General features: G+C 47.9%; 1 protein-coding gene across 1 annotated transcript in view; it reads left to right on the forward strand.

Moving 5' to 3' along the window:
• SYNJ2 (synaptojanin 2) overlaps positions 1-19,487 on the forward strand; it is a 98,664-nt gene that overhangs the window by 58,061 nt on the left and 21,116 nt on the right. The window contains 9 exon segments of the mRNA XM_041744518.1: positions 1,555-1,727; positions 3,215-3,296; positions 4,015-4,164; positions 4,240-4,405; positions 11,973-12,164; positions 13,936-14,017; positions 14,738-14,878; positions 16,484-16,676; positions 18,830-18,988. Coding sequence (XP_041600452.1) covers positions 1,555-1,727; positions 3,215-3,296; positions 4,015-4,164; positions 4,240-4,405; positions 11,973-12,164; positions 13,936-14,017; positions 14,738-14,878; positions 16,484-16,676; positions 18,830-18,988 — 1,338 coding nt within the window.

Below are 19,487 nucleotides of genomic sequence, written 5' to 3' on the forward strand. Positions count from 1 at the left end.
TCATGGGAAGCAGCGTTTGCTGCCTTCCTGACTCCTGACCTCTGGCTGGTAGGAGCCGAGCCCAGTGGGTGCTCCTTTCCCTCTGCTCAGAAAAGCCATGTGCTCAGAGCAGACTTCCTGGTGGCCAATTTCATTTGGCCAGACCTGCTTTTCCTGTTTGGTTTGTTGCTGTTGGCAACAGCTTGCTGAGTATCTCCCCACCCAACCATCTTGGCAGCAACGTTGACAGCTTATCTTAAGGAAAAAGAAGGGGGAAAAAAAAAAAGAACAGAATCTCTTTTCCCTTGATATCTTGAGTTATGGAGAGGGGATCCCCTCAGGTCCCCATCTTCTGGAGGAAGTGCCCCCTTGATGATGGGCTCTTTTGTCACTCGTGGGGCAGGAGGCAGCAGTGGTCCTGTGGCCCAGGTGGAGGGGGGGCAGGTAGGAGAGGGGAGGGGAATGCCACTGGAGGAGACCGGTGCCACACCGAGCTGCGGTTCTGTCAGCCCTGAAGTCCGGGTACCAGCAGCCAGCCTGCAATCATCAGGCCACAATGGGACAAGGTGCTCACTCGAAAATGTAAAGTCACCAAGAAGTACACAGGTCAGTTCAGCTGACTTTTTTTCATAACGAGACCTTCCTGATGGTCAGAGCCATGCTCTGCCTGGCATTCTGGCTACAGCGCTGGGCACTTTGAGTTGGAGGGACCAGAAGGCCTAAAGCCCTTCTAATCTTTCAAGGTCATCAGACTCTCTGGACAAGTCTAAGCTGAAGCTACACAGGAAGGTCCAGGGCGGGGCAGGTCTGAGCCCGGGTGCCCTGGGGAGGCAGCTGGTTCATCTACCACAGGGCTCTCAAGAAAGCTGAGTTGTTACCTGGGAGGTTCCTCACGTGGGAGGAAGGCAAAGCCTCTGTCAGGAGCACTGAGCTGCCTGGGGTCCGCCTATTATGCACCTCCATCTCTGGCCTTGCCTCCCCTCTGGGTCCTGTACTAGCCTGGGCCCACCAACCCTGACCATTTGTCACCCCATCCTAAAGTCTCATGGGACCATGCCTCTGACACTCCCCCTCACAGGGACCTTGATGCAAGAATTGGGCACCACTGAGCACACCCCTCCTGGGGCTTGCGCTTGTCAGGATGGGACTGGTTACCTGGGCAACAGGGAGCTGGATTATGAGCTCCACAGCCTGCTGGGCTGCACTGTCCCTGATGGGCCCAGGGCACTTGCATGCCTACAGGATAGCGTGGTCCTCCCCTCATGAGTGCCCTCCCAAGGGCCCTGCAGTGGGGGGATGTCCATTCAGGGCTGTGAGCCAGGGGGCTGAACCTCCAGCTGTCCTTTGCCCAGGGAGGCCCTTCTGCCCTGCTGCAGGCAAGATGCTCTTTTGCAGCCTCGTCCACAAGTCTTTGTTCTTCCCTTTCAGGGTCGGGACTGATAAACAGCTTGGTCCACCACATGCCTTAAAATAAACTGTGGGCTCTAGCGAGTGCCTGGGGTAGCCTCACAGATTCCAGCGTGTGAGGCTTGTGGTCCCTCGCTCCCCTGCCACTCTTTCTCTTTCCACCTTCAGAAATTGCTCTGGGCTTCTTGCCACGCCGGCGACACACCTATGATAAACTTTGACTTCCATCAGCTGGCCAAAGGTGGGAAGCTAGAGAAATTGGAGAATTTGTTGAGGCCCCAGTTGAAGCTCCACTGGGATGACTTTGACGTGTTCACCAAGGGCGAGAATGTAAGTCCACGGTGAGTTTCCACCTGCATCCTCGTCCTCCTGCTGAGTGACTGGCGGAGCACCCGGGGGTCCTCCCAACAAGTGCAGTTTCCTGGACCACAGGCTCAGGGATGGGGGGGACCCCAGGTCCCAGCCTTCTTCCCCTCCCCACCTTCAGAATGTGCTTTTGAATTTTGTGAGTAGATGGTAAAACCTGGTTTTCTGGCAAAATAAATTATACATAAAGGGACTCGGTTAAAACATGGAGCTATGGTGGCCATAGAATTCATTGTTCAAACTGATGAAAGCCCATGAGAGTTAAGAGGAACATCTAACATCAGCCCCATTGCCAGGAGGGCATGGGGTATAGATTTTCCTGCTCAGAGCTGAGCAAAAAAAAGGAAGCCTACCTTCCTCAAATCACAATGCAGTCAATCCTCTGCATTCACAGATTCTGTATTTGCACATTTGTCCATTGCTAACGTTTATGTGTAACCCCCAAATCAATACTTACAGCCCATTCATGGTCATTCACAGACATGCTCAGAACTGTGAAAAATTTGAGTCTCTCAGTATGCCACATTCCCAGCTGAGGGAGAACAAGGCGACACTCTGCCTTTTGGTTTCAGCTCTCCTACTATAAAGCATCCTTTTTATGGTCTGTGTAGTGCCACATGGTCACATTTTTGTGCATTTTATTGGTGATTTCACTGTTTAAAATTCTCCCCAACTGTAGTGCGAAGAGCTGTAAGGTGTTCCCAAGCACAAAGTGGTTGTGATGTGTCAGATGGGGAAAATACCTATGATAGAGAAGCTTCACTTGGGTATGTTATAGTGCAGTTGGCTAGGAATCCAGTGTTAATAAGTCAACAAACTATATTAAAGTGCCTTTAAACAGAAACACACATAAAACAAGGTTGTGTGTTGAGTGGTTGATGAAAATGTGTGAGAGCAGAGGCTTGCAGGAACCTAACCCTGGATTTCCCCTGGGAGCAGTAGTTTGGCATTGGCTAATGGTTCAATTCACTAATTGTTTTTTTCTTTTTAAGATTTATTTATTTATTTTATGGGGTGGAGAGAGCAGGAGGAGGGACAGAGGGAGAGACTCGCATGCAGAATCCCCACTGAGCACAGACTCTGATGCAAGGCTCAATCTCATAACCCTGAGATCACGACCTGAGCCAAAATCAAGAGTCGATGCTTAACCGACTGAGCCATCCAGGTGCCTCTCAATTCATTGATTGTTCATGGTAACTTTTTAGGATATAACTGTAGCAAATAGTGAGAATTGGCATCTGTTATAACAACTTAGGCGTGCAGGTGGCCGAGAGTGTATGTGCCACTCCAGCAGTGCTGGGGTCCCTTGGGGTGTGTTCTGGGGTTTCTGGTGGGCTACCAGAATAGATGAGTGTGGGCACCAGTTTTCTTGGAGGCCTCCAGTCATATGTAGGCCATTGTGCTATGGCCCTTGGTCCTTCAACTACAATTTGTAACCATTTACATTTCTTGTTTTTCAAAGTTTTCAGAAAGGCACTTTGCGGATGAACTGTCTTGATTGCCTGGACCGAACCAACACAGTGCAGAGCTTCATAGCACTCGAGGTCTGTCCCTGTTGTGTGAGGCCCCTTGGGCCACCTGGGTTATATCCCATGCCTCCATTGGCAAGATGAGGGTAACCTCACTGGGCTAACTTTCTAACAGTGGAAATGTGGGGCAGAGATGTGCTGGGAAGCTAAGAGCGAGGTTTTCCTGGCTGGCCTTTGCCCCATTTTTAGGCACTCTTTGAGGAATGCATCCCAGACATGGTGGCCCAAAGCTGCCAGGTGCCACCTTCAATAACAGTGGTTCTGTGTAATGATTGCTGTGGATATCCAGTTGGGCAAGGGCAGTGTGAGGCTGGCTGAGATGAGGCTGAATCTGAAGCCTGAGAGGGAGATCTCAGTCTGTCTAGTGGCCTGCTGGCCCAGTACCTGGTTCACCTCTCCTGTCTCACCACTGGGGGGAAGGCATGGAGTCACCACTGCCTGCTGGTATCCCTGATTGCTCTCCATCCCTCTGGTGCTCAGGGGTGGGGGATAGAGAAGGTCAGGAGTAAGGGAGGCAGAGGAGGGCTGATAGAATGATCAAGTTGGGTGAGTTGTGGTAGGAAGCCCCATTCTTTGCTACAAGGATTCTTGGAGAGGCACAGAATGAGCCACGGCCTGCCAAATAAGGAACCCACCAGAATGATGCCTGGTGACATTCCCCCCGAACCAGCTATGGGTGATGGGAGCTTCCATGTGAGAAGACAGTGACATCTGTCCCATATTTCTTATCCAGGTCCTTCATCTACAGCTCGAGAGCCTCGGCCTGAATTCAAAGCCCATCGCTGACCGCTTTGTGGAATCCTTTAAAGCCATGTGGTCTCTGAATGGTCACAGCCTGAGCAAGATGTTCACAGGCAGCCGGGCCCTAGAAGGGAAGGCCAAGGTAGGGGCAGGCCACAGGGAGAGAGGGAGGGCCTGCATGAATCTCTCTTACCACCTATGGTCTGGCTTGTGGCAGGTGGGTAAGCTGAAGGATGGGGCCCGGTCTGTGTCTCGCACTATCCAGTCCAACTTCTTTGATGGAGTGAAGCAAGAGGCCATCAAGCTGCTGCTGGTTGGGGATGTCTACACTGAGGAGTCTTCAGACAAAGGAAGGATGCTTCTGGACAACACAGCCCTGCTGGGTAAGGGGGCTCCCACTCCACTTGCATGGAGGTGTCCAGCTGCCCTGCCCCCAGAAGGAGTGGGTGGGAGTGGTGGGTGTGCTAGCCAGCCCTTCCTGCTTCTCCTCAGGTAGTTCCAAAAAGCAGGTTGCAGACACTCCCCTGAGCTGAGCTTCCATGCCCTGCACTTCTGGCCTGTGTCTTGAGCTTGACCACTTGAGAAGCAGCCTACAGCTGTGATTTGTATTCTTTCATGAAATGGTCAGTCATTTGCAGCCACAAGAGGAAGAAGCTCAGAAAAAAACAAAGTTTATTCTTCAGAAGTAAGAACATACAGAGGCGTCTGGGTGGCTCAGTTAAGTGTCTGTCTCTTGACTTTGACTCAGGTCATGACCTCAGGGTCATGAGATAGAGCCCTGCCTTGGGCATCAGGCTCCAAACTCAGTATGGAGCCCGCTTAAGATTCTCTCTCTTCCTCTCCCACCCCTGCTCTCTCTCTCTCTCTCTCTCTCTCTCTCTCTCTCTCAAAAAAAAAAAAAAATACAGACCAAAAGTGAAAGGTTGGAAAAAGATGTTTGTAGCTATATTCCTAACAGACAAAAAGAGACTCTAAAACAAAGACTATTAATAGACAAAGAAGGGCATTACATAATGATAAAGGGGTCCATTAAACAAGGTGACATAACGTGTAAATATATATATACACACCCAACATATGAGCACTATGATAATTAAATGTTAACGTCTAAAGGGAGAGATTTACAGCAATACAACAATAGTAGGGGACTTTAATATCCCACTTATATTGATGGATAAATCATCCAGACAGAAAATGAGTAAGGAGACATTGGCCTTAAACAACATATTAGACCAGATGGATTTAACAGATATAAGCGGAACATTCCACCCCCCAGCCAACAGAATACACATTCCTCTCAAGTACACATGGAACATTCTCTAGGATGGATCATATGTTAGGCCACAAGACAAATCTTAATAATTTCAAGAAGATTGAAATCCTGTCAAGCATCTTCTCTGACCACAATGGTATGAAACTAGAAATCAATCACAAGAAAACTGAAAAAAAAAAACCACAAAAATGTAGAGATTAAACAACATGCTGCTGAATAACCAGTGATGGGTGATCAGAGAAGCAAGGGAGAAATTTAAAAAATACCTAGAGTCAAACAACAGAAATACAATATACCAGAATCTTTGGGATGCAGCAAAAGCACTTCTATGAGGAAAGAGCACAGCAATACAGGCCTACCTCAAGGAAGCAAGAGAAATCTCAAGTAATCTAACTTTACAACTAAAGGAGCTAGAAAAAAAAAAACCTCAAAAAAACCCTCAAAAGCCTAAATGAAGCCTAAAGTCACTAGAAGGAAGGAAGTAATAAAGACCAGAGGGGAAATAAATGAAATAGAGATTTAAAAACAGTAGAAAAGATCTACAAGAATTGGTTCTTTGAAAAGATAAAATTGATTAAACTATAGCTAGACTAACCAAGAAAAAGAAGTGACTAATCAGAAATGAAAGAGGAGAATCATAGCTGACACCACAGAAATACAAAGGATCACAGGAGACTACACACATAATTCTATGCCAACAAATTGGACAACCTAGAAGAGATGGATAAATGCCATTCTTCCAAGACAGAATCATGAAGAAATACAAAATCTAGATAGACCGATTGTTAGTAATGAGGTTGTATTAAAAATAAAAAACCTCCCAAAGGGGCACGTGACTGTCTCAGTTGGTTGAACGTGCAACTCTTGATCTTGGGGTTGTGAGTTCAAGTCCTCTGTTGGAAAAAAAAAAAAAAAGTCCTCTGTTGGGCAGAGATATTTTGAAAAATAAAATGGAATAGCTGAAAATTAAAACCAAAACAACAAAAACCCTCCCAATACACATAAGTCCCTTGACCTGAAAGTATCACTGGTGAATTCTACCAAACATGCAAAAAAAGTTTTAATACCTGACCTTAGCTCTTTAAAAAAATTGAAAAGGAGGGAATACTTCCAAACTCATTTTATGAGGCCATCATTATCCTGATACCAAAACCAGACTAGGATGTCATGCACCCACAACAAAATTGTAGGCCAGGATCACTGATGAACACTGACACACAAATCTACAATAAAATATGCAAACCAAATTCAACAACACATCAAAAGGATCGTTTTTACCATGATCAGGAAGGATTTATTCCATTGTTGCAAGAATGGTTCAACATCCACAAATCAATCGGCTGATACATCACATTAACAAAATGAAGGATAAGAATCCTGTTGATCTGGGTGCCTGGGTGGCTCAGTCAGTTAAACATCTGCCTTTGGCTCAGGTTATGATCTCAGGGTCCTGGGATCAAGCCCTGAGTTGGGCTCCCTGCTTGGCAGGGAGTCTGCTTCTCCTCCTCACTTTGCCACTCCCTTCCCCCACTCATGCTGTCACACGCACTCTCTCTCAAATAAATAAAAATATTTTTTAAAAAAGATTTTATTGAGTTGATCATCTCAATAGATAAAGAACATATAAAGAAAAAGCATTTGACAAAATTCAACATCCATTCCTGATAAAAACTCTCAACAAAGTGGATATGGAGGAAATTTACCTAAACATAATGAAGGTTATAGACGACAACCCCACAGGTAACATCATACTCAATGGTGAAAGGCTTTCAGCTTTTCATCTGAGATCAGGAATAAGACAAGGATGCCTAGTCTTGCCCCTTTCATTCAACATATATTAGAAGTCCAACCCACAGCAATTAGGCAAGAAAAAAGTCACCCAAGTTAGGAAAAATAAAACTGCCACTGTTTGCAAATGGCATACTATATATAGAAAACCCAAAGGACCACCCAAAAACTGTTAGAACTAATAAATGAATTTAGTAAAGTAGCAGGATACAAAATCAACATATAGGAATCTGATGTCTCTACATTAGTAACAAAATTATCAGACTGAAAATTAAGAAAACAATTCCATTTACAGTTGCATCAAAAAGAATAGAATATCCAGGAATAAATTTAACCAAGGAGATGAAAGACTTGTACTCTGAAAACTCTAAGACTGGTGATGAACAAAACTGAAAAACAGGCAAATAAATAGATATTCTGTGCTCATGGATTGTAAGTATTAATATTGTTAAAATGTGCATACTATCCGAAGCAATGTACAGATTCAGTACAATCCCTATCAAAATTCCACTGGCATTTTTCACAGAATTAGAACAAAGAATTCTAAAATTTGTGTGAAGTCACAAAAGACCCCAAATAGCCAAGGCAATTTTTTTTTTTATTAAAGATTTTATTTATTTATTCATGAGTGACACAGAGAGTCAGAGACACAGGCAGTGGGAGAAGCAGGCTCCATGCAGGGAGCCTGACATGGGACTTGATCCTGGGTTTCCAGGATTACACCCTGGGCTGAAGGCAGCACTAAACCACTGAGCCACCTGAGCTGCCCTAGCCAAGGCAATCTTGAGAAAAAAGAACAAAGCTGGAGGTATCCAGCTCTCTGATTTCAAACTAAACTGTAAAATTATAGTAAAACAGTATTGTATCGGTATAAAAACAGGCACACAGAACAATGAACATAATTGAGAGCCCAGATTTAAACCCATGCATATATGGACTGCAAATTTATGACAGAGATGCTAAGAACATACAATGGCAAACAGTCCCTTCAATAAATGATGTTGGGAAAACTGAACAGCTACATGCAAAAGAGTGAAACTAGACCACTGTCTTACACGATGCACAAAAGTCAACTCAAAATGGATGACTCGAATGTAAGACCTGAAACCATACAGTTCCTAGAAGAAAACCCAAGTAGTAAGCTCCCCCAACATTGGTGTTAGCAATATTTTTTTGAATCTGACTCCAAAGGCAAAGGAAACTGAAGCACAAATAGATTGGATTACATCAAACTGAGTAACTTCTGCACAGCAAAAGGAATCATCATCAAAACGAGAAGGCAGTGGTGCCTGGTGGTGGCTCGGACGATTGGGTGACTGCCTTCGGCTCAGGTCAAGATCCCCGTCCTGGGATCAAGCCCTGCATTGGGCTCTCTGCTCAGTGAGGAGCCTGCTCCTCCTTCTGCCTCTGCTGCTCCCCCTGCCTGTGCACACATGCATGCGCGCTCTCTCTCTCTCTCTCAAATAAATAAAATCTTAAGGAAAAAAAAGAAAAAATCTCAAAAGGCAGGTGGTACCTGGATGGGTCAGTCAGTTAAGCATCCAACTCTTGGTTTTGGCTCATGTCATGATCTTGGGGTTGTGAGATCAAGCTCTGCATCAAGATCAAGAGTCTGCTTTAGATTCTCTCTCTCTCCCTCTGCCTCTCTCCCTGCCTCACCGCCCCCCCCCCACACCAGAAAAATAAAATTAAAAAGCAGCCTACTAAATGGGAACGGATTTTTCTGAATCCTATATCGGATAAGAGGTAATATCCAAAATATGTAAAGAACTCCTACAACTCACCAGTAACAACAAAAAAAATCAAGCAACCTAATAAAAGATGGCAGAGGATCTGAATGGGCAGATCTCAAAGAAGACATATGGATGGTCAATGGGCACATGAGAAGATGTTCAACATCATTAATTACTAGGGAATGCAAATCAAAAGCAAAATAAGATATAACCCCACACTGTCCAAAAAGGCAACAAGCATTGGAGAGAGTTATGAAGATAAGCGAGTCGTCATGTGCTGTTCCTAGGAATATGAATTGGCACAGCCACTATGGAAAGCAGTATGGAGATTCTCAGAGAATTAAGAATAGAACTACCATATGATACAACTCTTCCACTTTGGGGGATTTATCTGGAGAATGTAAAAACATTGATTCAAAAAGATATACATACCCTTATGTTTATTGCAGCATTTTTTTTTTTAAGATTTTATTTATTTGACAGCACAAGCAGGGGGAGTGGGAGAGGGAGAAGCAGCTTCCCCGGAAGCAGGGAGCCCTACGTGGGGCTCGATCCCACCACCCTGGGATCATGACCTGAGCCAAAGGCAGCTGCCCAACTGACTAAGCCACCCAGGTGCCCCAATTGCAGCATTATTTACAAAACCAAGATATGGAATAAGCCAAGTGCCCATCAGTAGGTGGATAAAGAAGATGTGACATGTACACACACACATGCACACACACACACATACTCACACAGAGGAATACTACTTGACCACAAAAAGGAATGAAGTCCTGCCATTTGCAACCACCTGGATGGACCTTGACAGTATTATGCCAAGTGAAATGAGTCAAGTGGAGAAAGACAGATACCACGTGACTTCGCTCTTGGAATCTAAAACAAAACAAAAGCAAACTTCCAGATGAAAACAGATCAGTGTTTACCAGAGCAGGTTGGTGTGGGTGAAGGCTGTCGAATGTGTGGTGATAGATGGTAACCAGACTTTGGGTGGTGATCATTTTGTAGGCGTACGGATGTAGAATTGTAATGTTTTACACCGGAGACATAAAACGTTATCTACCAATTTTACCTTAGTTTAACAATTTCTTTATTAGACTTGCAGCTCCTAGACATGGAGGGCATGCCACACAGGGGTTTATTGGGATTTTCTTCAGTGGGGTTTCCTCCAGAAAGGCAGGACAGGGTAAACAGCTTAGGATTGGCCGGTTTGAGTAATTCTCGGCAGGGCTTTGGGTTATAGGCACGGAGTCTAGTTGAATGATAACCTGATCCTGGCATGATTGAGGCAAAAGAATATACAAAATAAGTATACAGTACTAGCCATCACTGTTTCTTGGGGGCCCGTGCTTTCTGGCCTTGAATGGGAGCCCACTCTTATATATTTCCAAGCCAAGGGGAGGGAGAAAGTCAAGAAGGCACTGCAGGCATCCGTGTACAGTCTCAGCCCCAGTGGGCTCTTGGTCCCATCGCCAGGTATCATTTGTCCCAGGGAGTCTCCCGTGAGAGTGGCCCCCTGTTTGTTATGGTCCCAGGACCCTATTGAACTGGAAGAAGGAGAAGAAATGGTTGTCTCCGGGGATCAGGACACCTCCTGCTCTCAGGGGGCAAGATTGTCATGCTTCTGTCAATAGCTAGAGGTTTGGGGTTGTTAGTTGATATATAGTTGACATGTGGCATTGTATTACTTTCATGTGTTCGACATCATGATTCGATACTTGTGTACGTTGTGAAATGATCACAGTAAGTCTCGTTAATATCCATCACCACACATAGTTACAAAAGTTTTTTTTCATATGATGAGATCCTTTAAGATCTACTCTCTTAGCAGCTTTGGAATGGGTGACCCAGTATTATCAACTATGGTGGTTCTGCTGTGCATTACATCCCCAGGACTTCCTGACTTTATACCTTTTGACTCCCTTCATCTTTCTCTCCCCCAACCCCCTCAACACCTAGTCCATTCTCTATATCTAGGAGTTCATGGTTTTTAGAGTTTGGGGGGAGGGTTGTTTTTTGGTGGATTTTTTTCTTTTTGGTTTCTTGTTTTGTTTTTTGGTTTTTAACTTCTACCTGTAAATGAGCTACAGGTTTCTTTGAGGGAATTTTAATGGCTTCTTATCCCCTAGACCCTATAAATGTTATAGAGCTAGTGGAGAAGAAGGGGGAGCCCAGCATTTTTCCTTATAAGACCGTATAAGTTTTAGAACTTTTTGAAAAATTAATTTGCCCATGCTTAAAATGGTTTCACAGCCCCTTTGCTGTTTTCATTCCTCCATAAAGACTTTCGCTTGGCTTCACTTCACCAAGGTGATTATTTGCGTCGACCTGGAAATCAGGCCAGCTTGGTCAAAGCTGAGAGAGGATCTGAGTAGCACAGGATCTTATTAAGTAGATAGGTAGGCATGACATATATTTGAGGTAAGTCACTCATTTAAAAAAATGGAATGTATTTCAGATATCCAGAGGATGGACGTGATTCAGAGCAATGATTTTTTTTTTTTTTTTAAAGGCTTGAGTCCAGGATAAGGCAAACAAAGTATCTCATGAGGGATGGAGGGTGAAAAAGGCCAAGATGGTGTAAGACATTTAAAAGTGTTTTGTTTTGTTTTTTAAAGATTTTATTTATTTGAGAGAGAGAGAGAGAGAGAGCAAGGACACGAGCAGGGGGAGGCAGAGGGAGAAGCAGACTCTCTGCCAGGCAGGGATCCCGACATGGAGCTCGATCTCAGGACCCTGGGATCATGACCTGAGCTGAAGGCAGATACTTAACCAACTGAGCCACTTACCCTAAGACGTTTCAAGTTTTAGGTACCAGTGTTCAGAGTGGGGTGGGTTGCGGCGTCCCCTTGCTGACAGCCCCACTGGGTGGTGGAGGACGTGCCAAGCAGAGAGTCCCTGTGGTGTCTGTTTGGGTAAAGGGCGTCGAGGGTGAACGCGTGGTCCTATGTTTTCAGGGCTTCGTGGCACAAATGCCCCAGGGAAGTCTACTGGTTCTGGTGGCTCTGGCCTCTCCCCACCCTCACGGGGAGCATACCTGGCCCCTGCCCATAGGGGCTGCAGCCCTCTCCCCGTCAGGGAGCCCCTTCCGAGTCTGCGGAGGATGCGTGTGGTTGTGCAGTGTAGACAAACATGCCCTCTCCTGCCTCTACACAGTGACTCCCAGGATCCTGAGGGCCATGGCTGAGCGCCAGTCGGAATTCACAAATTTCAGGCGGATCCGAATTGCCACGGGGACGTGGAACGTGAACGGAGGCAAGCAGTTCCGGAGCAACCTCCTGGGGACGGCCGAGCTGGCCGACTGGCTCCTCGACTCCCCCACGCGCTCGGACCTCCCGGGATCCCAGGGTGAGCGCTGCGGCTTGACCCTGAAACGCAGATTCCACCGAGACCCCCCTGCCCCCGGGCTGACCTTTCCCGTAGCCCACGACTCCTTGAGATGTGGCATGTGGTGCCCTCAGTCCTCAGAAAGTTTGGAAAGGGCTGTGGTCTCTGTTTCCAGAACACACCTGGCAAATTACTTGGCGCCTTCTCTTTTCCAGATGTTTGGAAGGGTCACCAGAGCGGGGAGGTCTCTCTTGCCACATAGAGAGATTTTGCAGTTTGGGTTTGGCTCTTTAGAAGGGCTCTGTCATTAAGGAGGAGGATGTGCTCAGGGCTGCGTTACTGTGGGAAGTGGGGCCGGGCCGAGGACACCTGTCCCAGCCTTCCCTGTCCCAGCCTTCTCCCCAAACGCCTCCATCTGCTCATCTGCATCACACAGTCACAAAAGAATTTGCGTGCCCCTTAAGAACCAAGTGATTCCAAACTTGGCACTTCACTGTCTTCTATCACGGGAGGTGATACTGGCCTCAGGATGCAGGGTTTGAGGAATAAAGGCTTCTCTTCAGTTGGCATTTGTGGGTGGGCTGGCTTCCTCCAGCGACCTGGGATAGTGCAAGGGAGCCACGCTCGGGTCTGTGCCCTGAGCTGTGCGCAGAGCCCACCCCGTACTGTCACGGGCACCTGTACCCCCCGCTGCTGCCTTGAGGTGCGGGGTGGCTCAGGTCCACAGCGTGGGGTTCCTGGGATTCTTGTGTGGGTGGTGACCAGAATGCCCACTGGGGCAAGGCCCTGGACGCGCTGAGGGCCCCCCCATCTTCCTGTGCCTGCAGGGGTGGATGGGTGGTGACAGCAAGTTGGCTGCCACTTTGCTGGGGATTTTATTGGGATGGCGGCCCTGCAGCCCCACGGGGAACTTGCCAGGTTCAGAGGGAAGGAGGGATTGTGGCGACTCTTGCCAGCAGTTCGGAGGAATAGGTATTTTTTTCTTAAAACAAAGAAGAGACTTGAAGCCAGTTAAGCTCGAAGTGCCAGGCTGCCCTGTGAGGCCAGCAGGAAAGGAAGTGGACGCCAGGCCTTTCCCCACAGCCTCAGGAGGGCAGGGTCTCCCTTTCTAGGGTCTTCCCTTTCAGACGCTCAAGGGCTGAGTGGCAGGACGGGGGCCACTGGAGAGAGACAGCCAGTGGCTGTAGGGATCCTATTAACCCCTCTGATTCCCTGTTAGAGGGGACGCAGAGAAGGGATGGGCAGCCCCTCAGCTTGCTGTGCTTCCCATAAAACACGTTTCTGCAGCAGGCCTCAGCAGCCACCGGGGAACAGCAATAACCACCTTGAGCCGGGCAGGGTGTTCTCACCTCCAGCCACCGTGCAGGACAGCAGTCCCCTGGGACAGGACCACCTCAGGCAATCATTAATGGGTTAAGGCTGGGTCTGATGCACCTGTGGGTCACCCGGAGGGACCCACAGGGCAGTGCCCTAACTACCTGCCGGGTGGGGCGGGCACTTCACACATGTCACCTGATGGGTGCTTTACAACATCCTTGTGAGATGATGGTTACTGTCCCATCTGCAGACAAAGGAACAGAGGTTTGGGGAGAGGTCGATAAGGTGCCCCGGGATGGAGACAGGGCAGGGCCATGCACAGTGGGAGGTGAGGGGAGGTGGGGATCTCTAGGGAGCTTCACTCAGTCATCGGGATGAGTGCACCCGGGCTCAGAGAGGCACACGAGGCGCCCCACGAGTCCACTAACACAGGCCTTGTGGGATCTGATGTCCTTCAACTCCTGCCTTGTCCTAGATGAGGACAGCCCAGCTGACATATTTGCCGTGGGGTTTGAAGAGATGGTGGAACTGAGCGCAGGGAATATCGTCAATGCCAGGTGAGTGTCTGGGCATGAGGGGTGCAGGACCACACCCTGAAATTCGCCCAAAGTTTTTTCAAGCCAGGTGCCTCACTAGGAGCAGGACTCTGGGTCCGTCCTGCTTTTGCATGCACTACCCTATGACCCTCGATGTGTAGGCACTGCAGATTGCTCTCCAGCACCACCCCCCCAGACATGCACCTCCACTTCCTCTGCAAATTAAGGAAACAGAGGGAAGGGCAGGTATGTCCTTGGCCATGTGGGGAGGAGGCTGTGAGCTGGTGTGTGCACACCTGGAGGGTGTGTGCTGAGGACCAGGCTGGAGGGGTGCTGATTCACTGTTTCCTGGGGAATGGGCTTCTCTTCTCTCCACCAGATCCAAAGGAAAAGAAAACCGCTGCATTAACATTTTGTATAGGGTCAACTGGACTTCTTTCCTAGTTTAATTTCAAGGAACCTTCTGAACAAATAATAAAACCTGATCTATGCAGCTCTTGATGAGCAAGGTGCTGTGTTGGGTTTTAGGTGATGGGGGAGTGAGGTATGTGCTGTGATGTGTGTGACACAACCAGAAATACACAGATAGTCCACTGCAGAAGTTAAGACATGGCAGTAACAGGGGAGCGGGGACAGTGGGATACTAGCTCTACAAAAAGAATAAAGGCTGAAGGAGTCTGTTGGTGGGAGAGCCCATGTCCAGCAGACTGGAAGGCATCATTTCTTTCTCTTCTCTTCCAGTACCACCAACAGGAAGATGTGGGGTGAGCAGCTCCAGAAGGCCATCTCACGCTCCCATAGGTACATTCTCTTGACTTCGGCACAGCTGGTGGGCGTCTGTCTGTATATCTTTGTACGTCCATACCATGTCCCATTTATCAGGTAAGAACATTTAGTTTATGAACATCTGGGGGACGCGGGGTCTTTCGTCTTGGTGTTTTGTTCAGACTTCCTCCTCCTCCTCCCCTCCTGCAACAGGAATCGGGACTTGCCATTATTCGAGATAAATGTAGCAACCCCCTGAGGAAAAAACAGGCTGAATAGAATATTGTCTGGTGGTTAAAAAGCCACAGTGGGAACCTTGCAGGCCAGGAAGCCGAACCCTTTCAGAGGGAGTGATTATTGTCCTCCCAAGCTCAGTTTTGTGCAAGGAAAGGGATTCCTGGTTGAAGTTTTAGACAGGAAACCTCTGACCAAGAGCTGAGTTAACTCATCGGGAAATGCCAGTTCTTTTGTCTCTTTTTAAAAGAGTTCTAAATAAGATGTGTGGGCAGAAAGCCTCTACCACTGTCACCCCGTTGTAATGTCCTAAAGTGACAGCTTTGTGACTGTCAGAAAGGGAACACTCAGCAAATGGGTGTCCTCTTGGGAAAGTGTATGCACGTGTGTGTGCAGGCACACGCATGTGTGCACACGTGTGTGCATGTGTGTGTTTTAAGGTTTGGGAAGAACTTAATTTTTTCCCTTAATGACTCATAACCTCCTGCTGCTACCTGGTCTCAAATCCGTAGAATTTCCTCCCACGTCAGGCTGAGCTCACTGCCCACGCAGGCTGAGCCTTTCCCCACTCCGGGTTGAACGCCTCTGAATATGTAGAGGATGAGAGGCGTGCCCATGGCAGCGCTTGGAGAGCATGACTGTCCTCCATGCTCATCAACCTCTTCTAGGACTTTCAGAAAATCTCTAAGTCCGTGTCCCCCTGAGTGTTTATTCTGGCCCTTGGGCAGTGTCCAAAGTGAGTGGGTCAAAGTCAGGAAAGGTAAGGTCAGGGCAAAGGTTAGAGATGAACCATGAGAGAGGGAGTGATGCTGGGGAACTCCAGATTTCCCAGATGCCGCCCAAGGTCCCCGGCCTCTCCCCCAGCCTTAGCCTCTCAGCCAGTTACCGCATCACCTTGTCTACCGACTGACAGGCCCAGGGAGCAGGTGTGGGTCTGAGTGCCTCAGTCTGTGGTCCGGGGACCCGCACGCTCACCTGTGTGCAGTGTAAGTGGGCATTCCCATGTGAGCAGAAGTGTGTGCGGAAACTGCCTACACAGCCTAGCACTCATCCGGGGTGTTTCCTGTTCTTAACACATATTGATTACCTGATGGCACCATGTGTGCTTTGCAAGAAAGCCGCAAGAGGGTAGGACAGGGGATGGTGAAGTCCAAGCTGGGTCAGGGGCCCCAAGGACATGGACACGGAAAGGACCCAGGGTGGAGGTGAGAGCTTCCTGGGTGCTTTCGTGAGTGCAGGGCACTTGAGGGTGAGGACTGCAGAGAGGGTCCTCCAGGCCCACCGCAAGGCAGCTGCCAACAGCGAGAGGACAGAGGTCCGGAGTGACAGCCATGTGGTTGCCATGTGGCCCGGCCACCGATGTGATTGAACGGATTCCGAGCTGCAAGCCTGGCGCTGCTGCCCAGCTCTCGTCTGCAGCAGAGCTGGTTCTTGCTTTTCCTTCTGAGCCACAGAGCAGCCACCACACGTGCTCGCTGTGTGTTCCAGGGACGTGGCCATCGACACGGTGAAGACAGGCATGGGAGGAAAGGCGGGCAACAAGGGCGCCGTGGGCATCCGCTTTCAGTTCCACAGTTCCAGCTTCTGCTTCGTGTGCAGCCACCTGACGGCTGGCCAGTCGCAGGTGAAGGAGAGGAACGAAGACTACAGGGAGATCACCCAGAAGCTGAGTTTCCCAATGGTGAGAGCAGCGTGGCATTGGTGGCCGGTGGCCTGGAGCATGACAGGGATACGGGTGCTAGCTCCCAGCTCAGGCCAACATCGGGGGGTGCGGCTGCGGGGGGGTCCCTGTCCTGGGGGCTTGGCTCCAGGGCAGGGGAAGCACCCTGGGATGGAACAGTAGAGGTGATCCCAGGGGGTCCAGCCCTGGAGGGTCCTGTGCCCCATGTCTGTACATTTCCTGAATGTCCCTCTGCATCCTACAGTTTCTTTGCATTTTTGTGCATTTTCTGATTTTCTCATTCACTGTTCACGGTACATCCAAGCTGGTGAAGAACCTCTGAGCCCACATGATACTAGACTCGCTTTTCCTAAGATTCATTATCTTCACACATACCTTCTGTTGCAGCTCAGATAAGGAAGCTGGATTTTGAAACCTGTGTCTTCAGGACCAAGGAGCCCTGGATCCTCCCACCTGGGCTCCAGACTGCCGACAACGCGCGCCAGGCTGCCCTCTACTGGCAGCGGGGGTTTCCATCCCAAAGCCAGCAGGGCGTCTTTCCAGATTCAGATTCAGATTCAGATGTTGTCATTCATTCCTGTGCAGAGATGTCACCTGCACACCTTCAGCCTGCTGCGAACCACCTGTCTCCCTGCAGTGAGGGGCGGCCAACTCTTTTTGCAACATTGTCTGTGACAGTTGGCTGGGTCATGTCCTCCGTGTGAGGCTAGACAGATCCCGTAAAACTGACCTCCTGTTTTCTGGGCTGCACCAGTACTCAAGGCAAAAACTCTTTCATTCTCATTAAGAAGTGCTGTAATCTTTGCTCTAGTTTTTATTTCTTGGATTAAAGAAGAAACAAGTAGAGTTGGGAAATTTACAACGTGAAGTCTTCTAGACTTCATGGGACACTATGCTTATTTTCTTTGTGTATCTATTTAGTTTAAAAAAAAAAAAAGTCCAGCCCTTCTCACTTAAAGTGCTATCTTGAAATAGTAAACAACTTTGGACACATTCAAAATATTCAAAGAGCTTTTAACATAGTTTTTTTTCCCCCCCAACAGAAATATCAAGGATACCTATAGGTTAATACTCTACACCTGTGCTCTTTGGTAGACTAGCCGCTAGCCACAAGCAGGTACTTAAATTTTAATTAATTAAAATGAAATAAAACAAAGAGTTCCTTGGTTACACTGGCCATGTTTTTTGATGGTCACTCAGTGGCTGCATGTGGCTGCTTGTGGCTGGCGGCTCCTGTTCTGGACAGTGCGGATGGAGGACATTTCTATCACTGCAGAAAGTTCTACTGGCCAACAGTGCTCTGCACACTCATTTATTTGGTTGTGATCATTTTAATATTCTGTCTAGATTACTGTTATGGGTTACAGAGAGTGGAAATGCCACGCAAGGAAAAAGAAACAGATTTCGGACTTAGGTTGACCTGAGTTCAAATGTTGCACTTATTATGCGTTAGTCATAACTTTAGCAAGTTTTTTTGAACTTTTTTAATCCAAAGGAGAGCCAACAGTGCATGCTTTGCAGGGCTGCTGTGAGGGCAGTGTGCCCCCAGAACAGAGCCCAGCACACGTAGGTGGATGATAGGGGTGATACGCTGTGGCTGCTGTCATTGTCCTTGTGATTCACGGCAGGGAAGGGCGGGCAAGGATCCCATGCTCTCCAGGGCTGTGCTGGGGGACTGCTGGCTCAGGGTGGGCTAGACAGGGCAGAGGAGGGAAGAATAGGACAGGTCACACGATGAACATGGATAAAATCCATGACATTTTGCAAAGTTGCACATTCTGAGCATTTTAACTTATTTTCTTAAGCCTGATCCTCATAACACAGAATGTTTGGGCAACTCTTCTTTGGATGTAGACCTGATAAAAGCAGGAGCACAGCCCGATCACAGAGCTGGGCCGCAGTGAAGAAGGGGGTCATGCTTCCCAGTTAGATATGAGCTTTCTCCAAACCACTCAAAAACACCGTCATTTAAAATGAAGTAAGCCACATAAAAGCCCCGCACTAGGTGTATGGGATTGAGAGATGAGGTGCTCTACTGGAAGTCATTTTTTAAGTAACATTCTAAGAAATGTATCATCTGCAGGGTGAGTTTTCCTTCCCTCGCCCACCTTCTTTGCAAGATGAGCTGGAACGACTGTGATTTTCTTTAACAGGGAAGAAACATTTTTTCTCATGATTACGTGTTTTGGTGTGGTGATTTCAACTACCGCATTGATCTCACTTATGAAGAGGTCTTCTATTTTGTCAAACGCCAAGACTGGAAGAAACTTCTGGAGTTTGATCAGCTACAGCTACAGAAATCAAGTGGAAAAGTAAGTTGTGCTCTTATGATAGGTCTCAACTATCATGATATGATAGCTTTTCCACTCTGGAATAACATCGAAACATTCAGTAGACTCAGGCATTGAAGTCAGAGAAACGTGAGCGTGTGTTCACACACACATCCTGGTCCTCCTCCAACGGGCTGCATTCAGGGCAGGTGTGCTCCTGGTGGGAATGGCTGTCAGTCACTCTATGGAAAGCTGGTGAGCACAAAAGCCAGCGTAGGAGGTGATGGCAGCAGAAGACTCCCTGCCAACACCAGAATCTGTGCTCTGCAGTTGGAGGGTGGGTTTGCTGTCTCTTCCTCCTTCGGACATCACAATGTCAACCACCGAGTGACACTCAAAGTACTCTATTTTGGTGAGATCTCGGTTTCTCATTGGTAAGCACACTAGCAAGTTATAACAATACTGAATATGCTTTATATACCAATTTGGGTGGATAATCCTCAAGACCATCCTACAAATTAGGTATTACACCCATTCAATA

This window comes from Vulpes lagopus, chromosome 2, assembly GCF_018345385.1.
Source record: "Vulpes lagopus strain Blue_001 chromosome 2, ASM1834538v1, whole genome shotgun sequence".
Classification (NCBI taxonomy): domain Eukaryota; kingdom Metazoa; phylum Chordata; class Mammalia; order Carnivora; family Canidae; genus Vulpes; species Vulpes lagopus.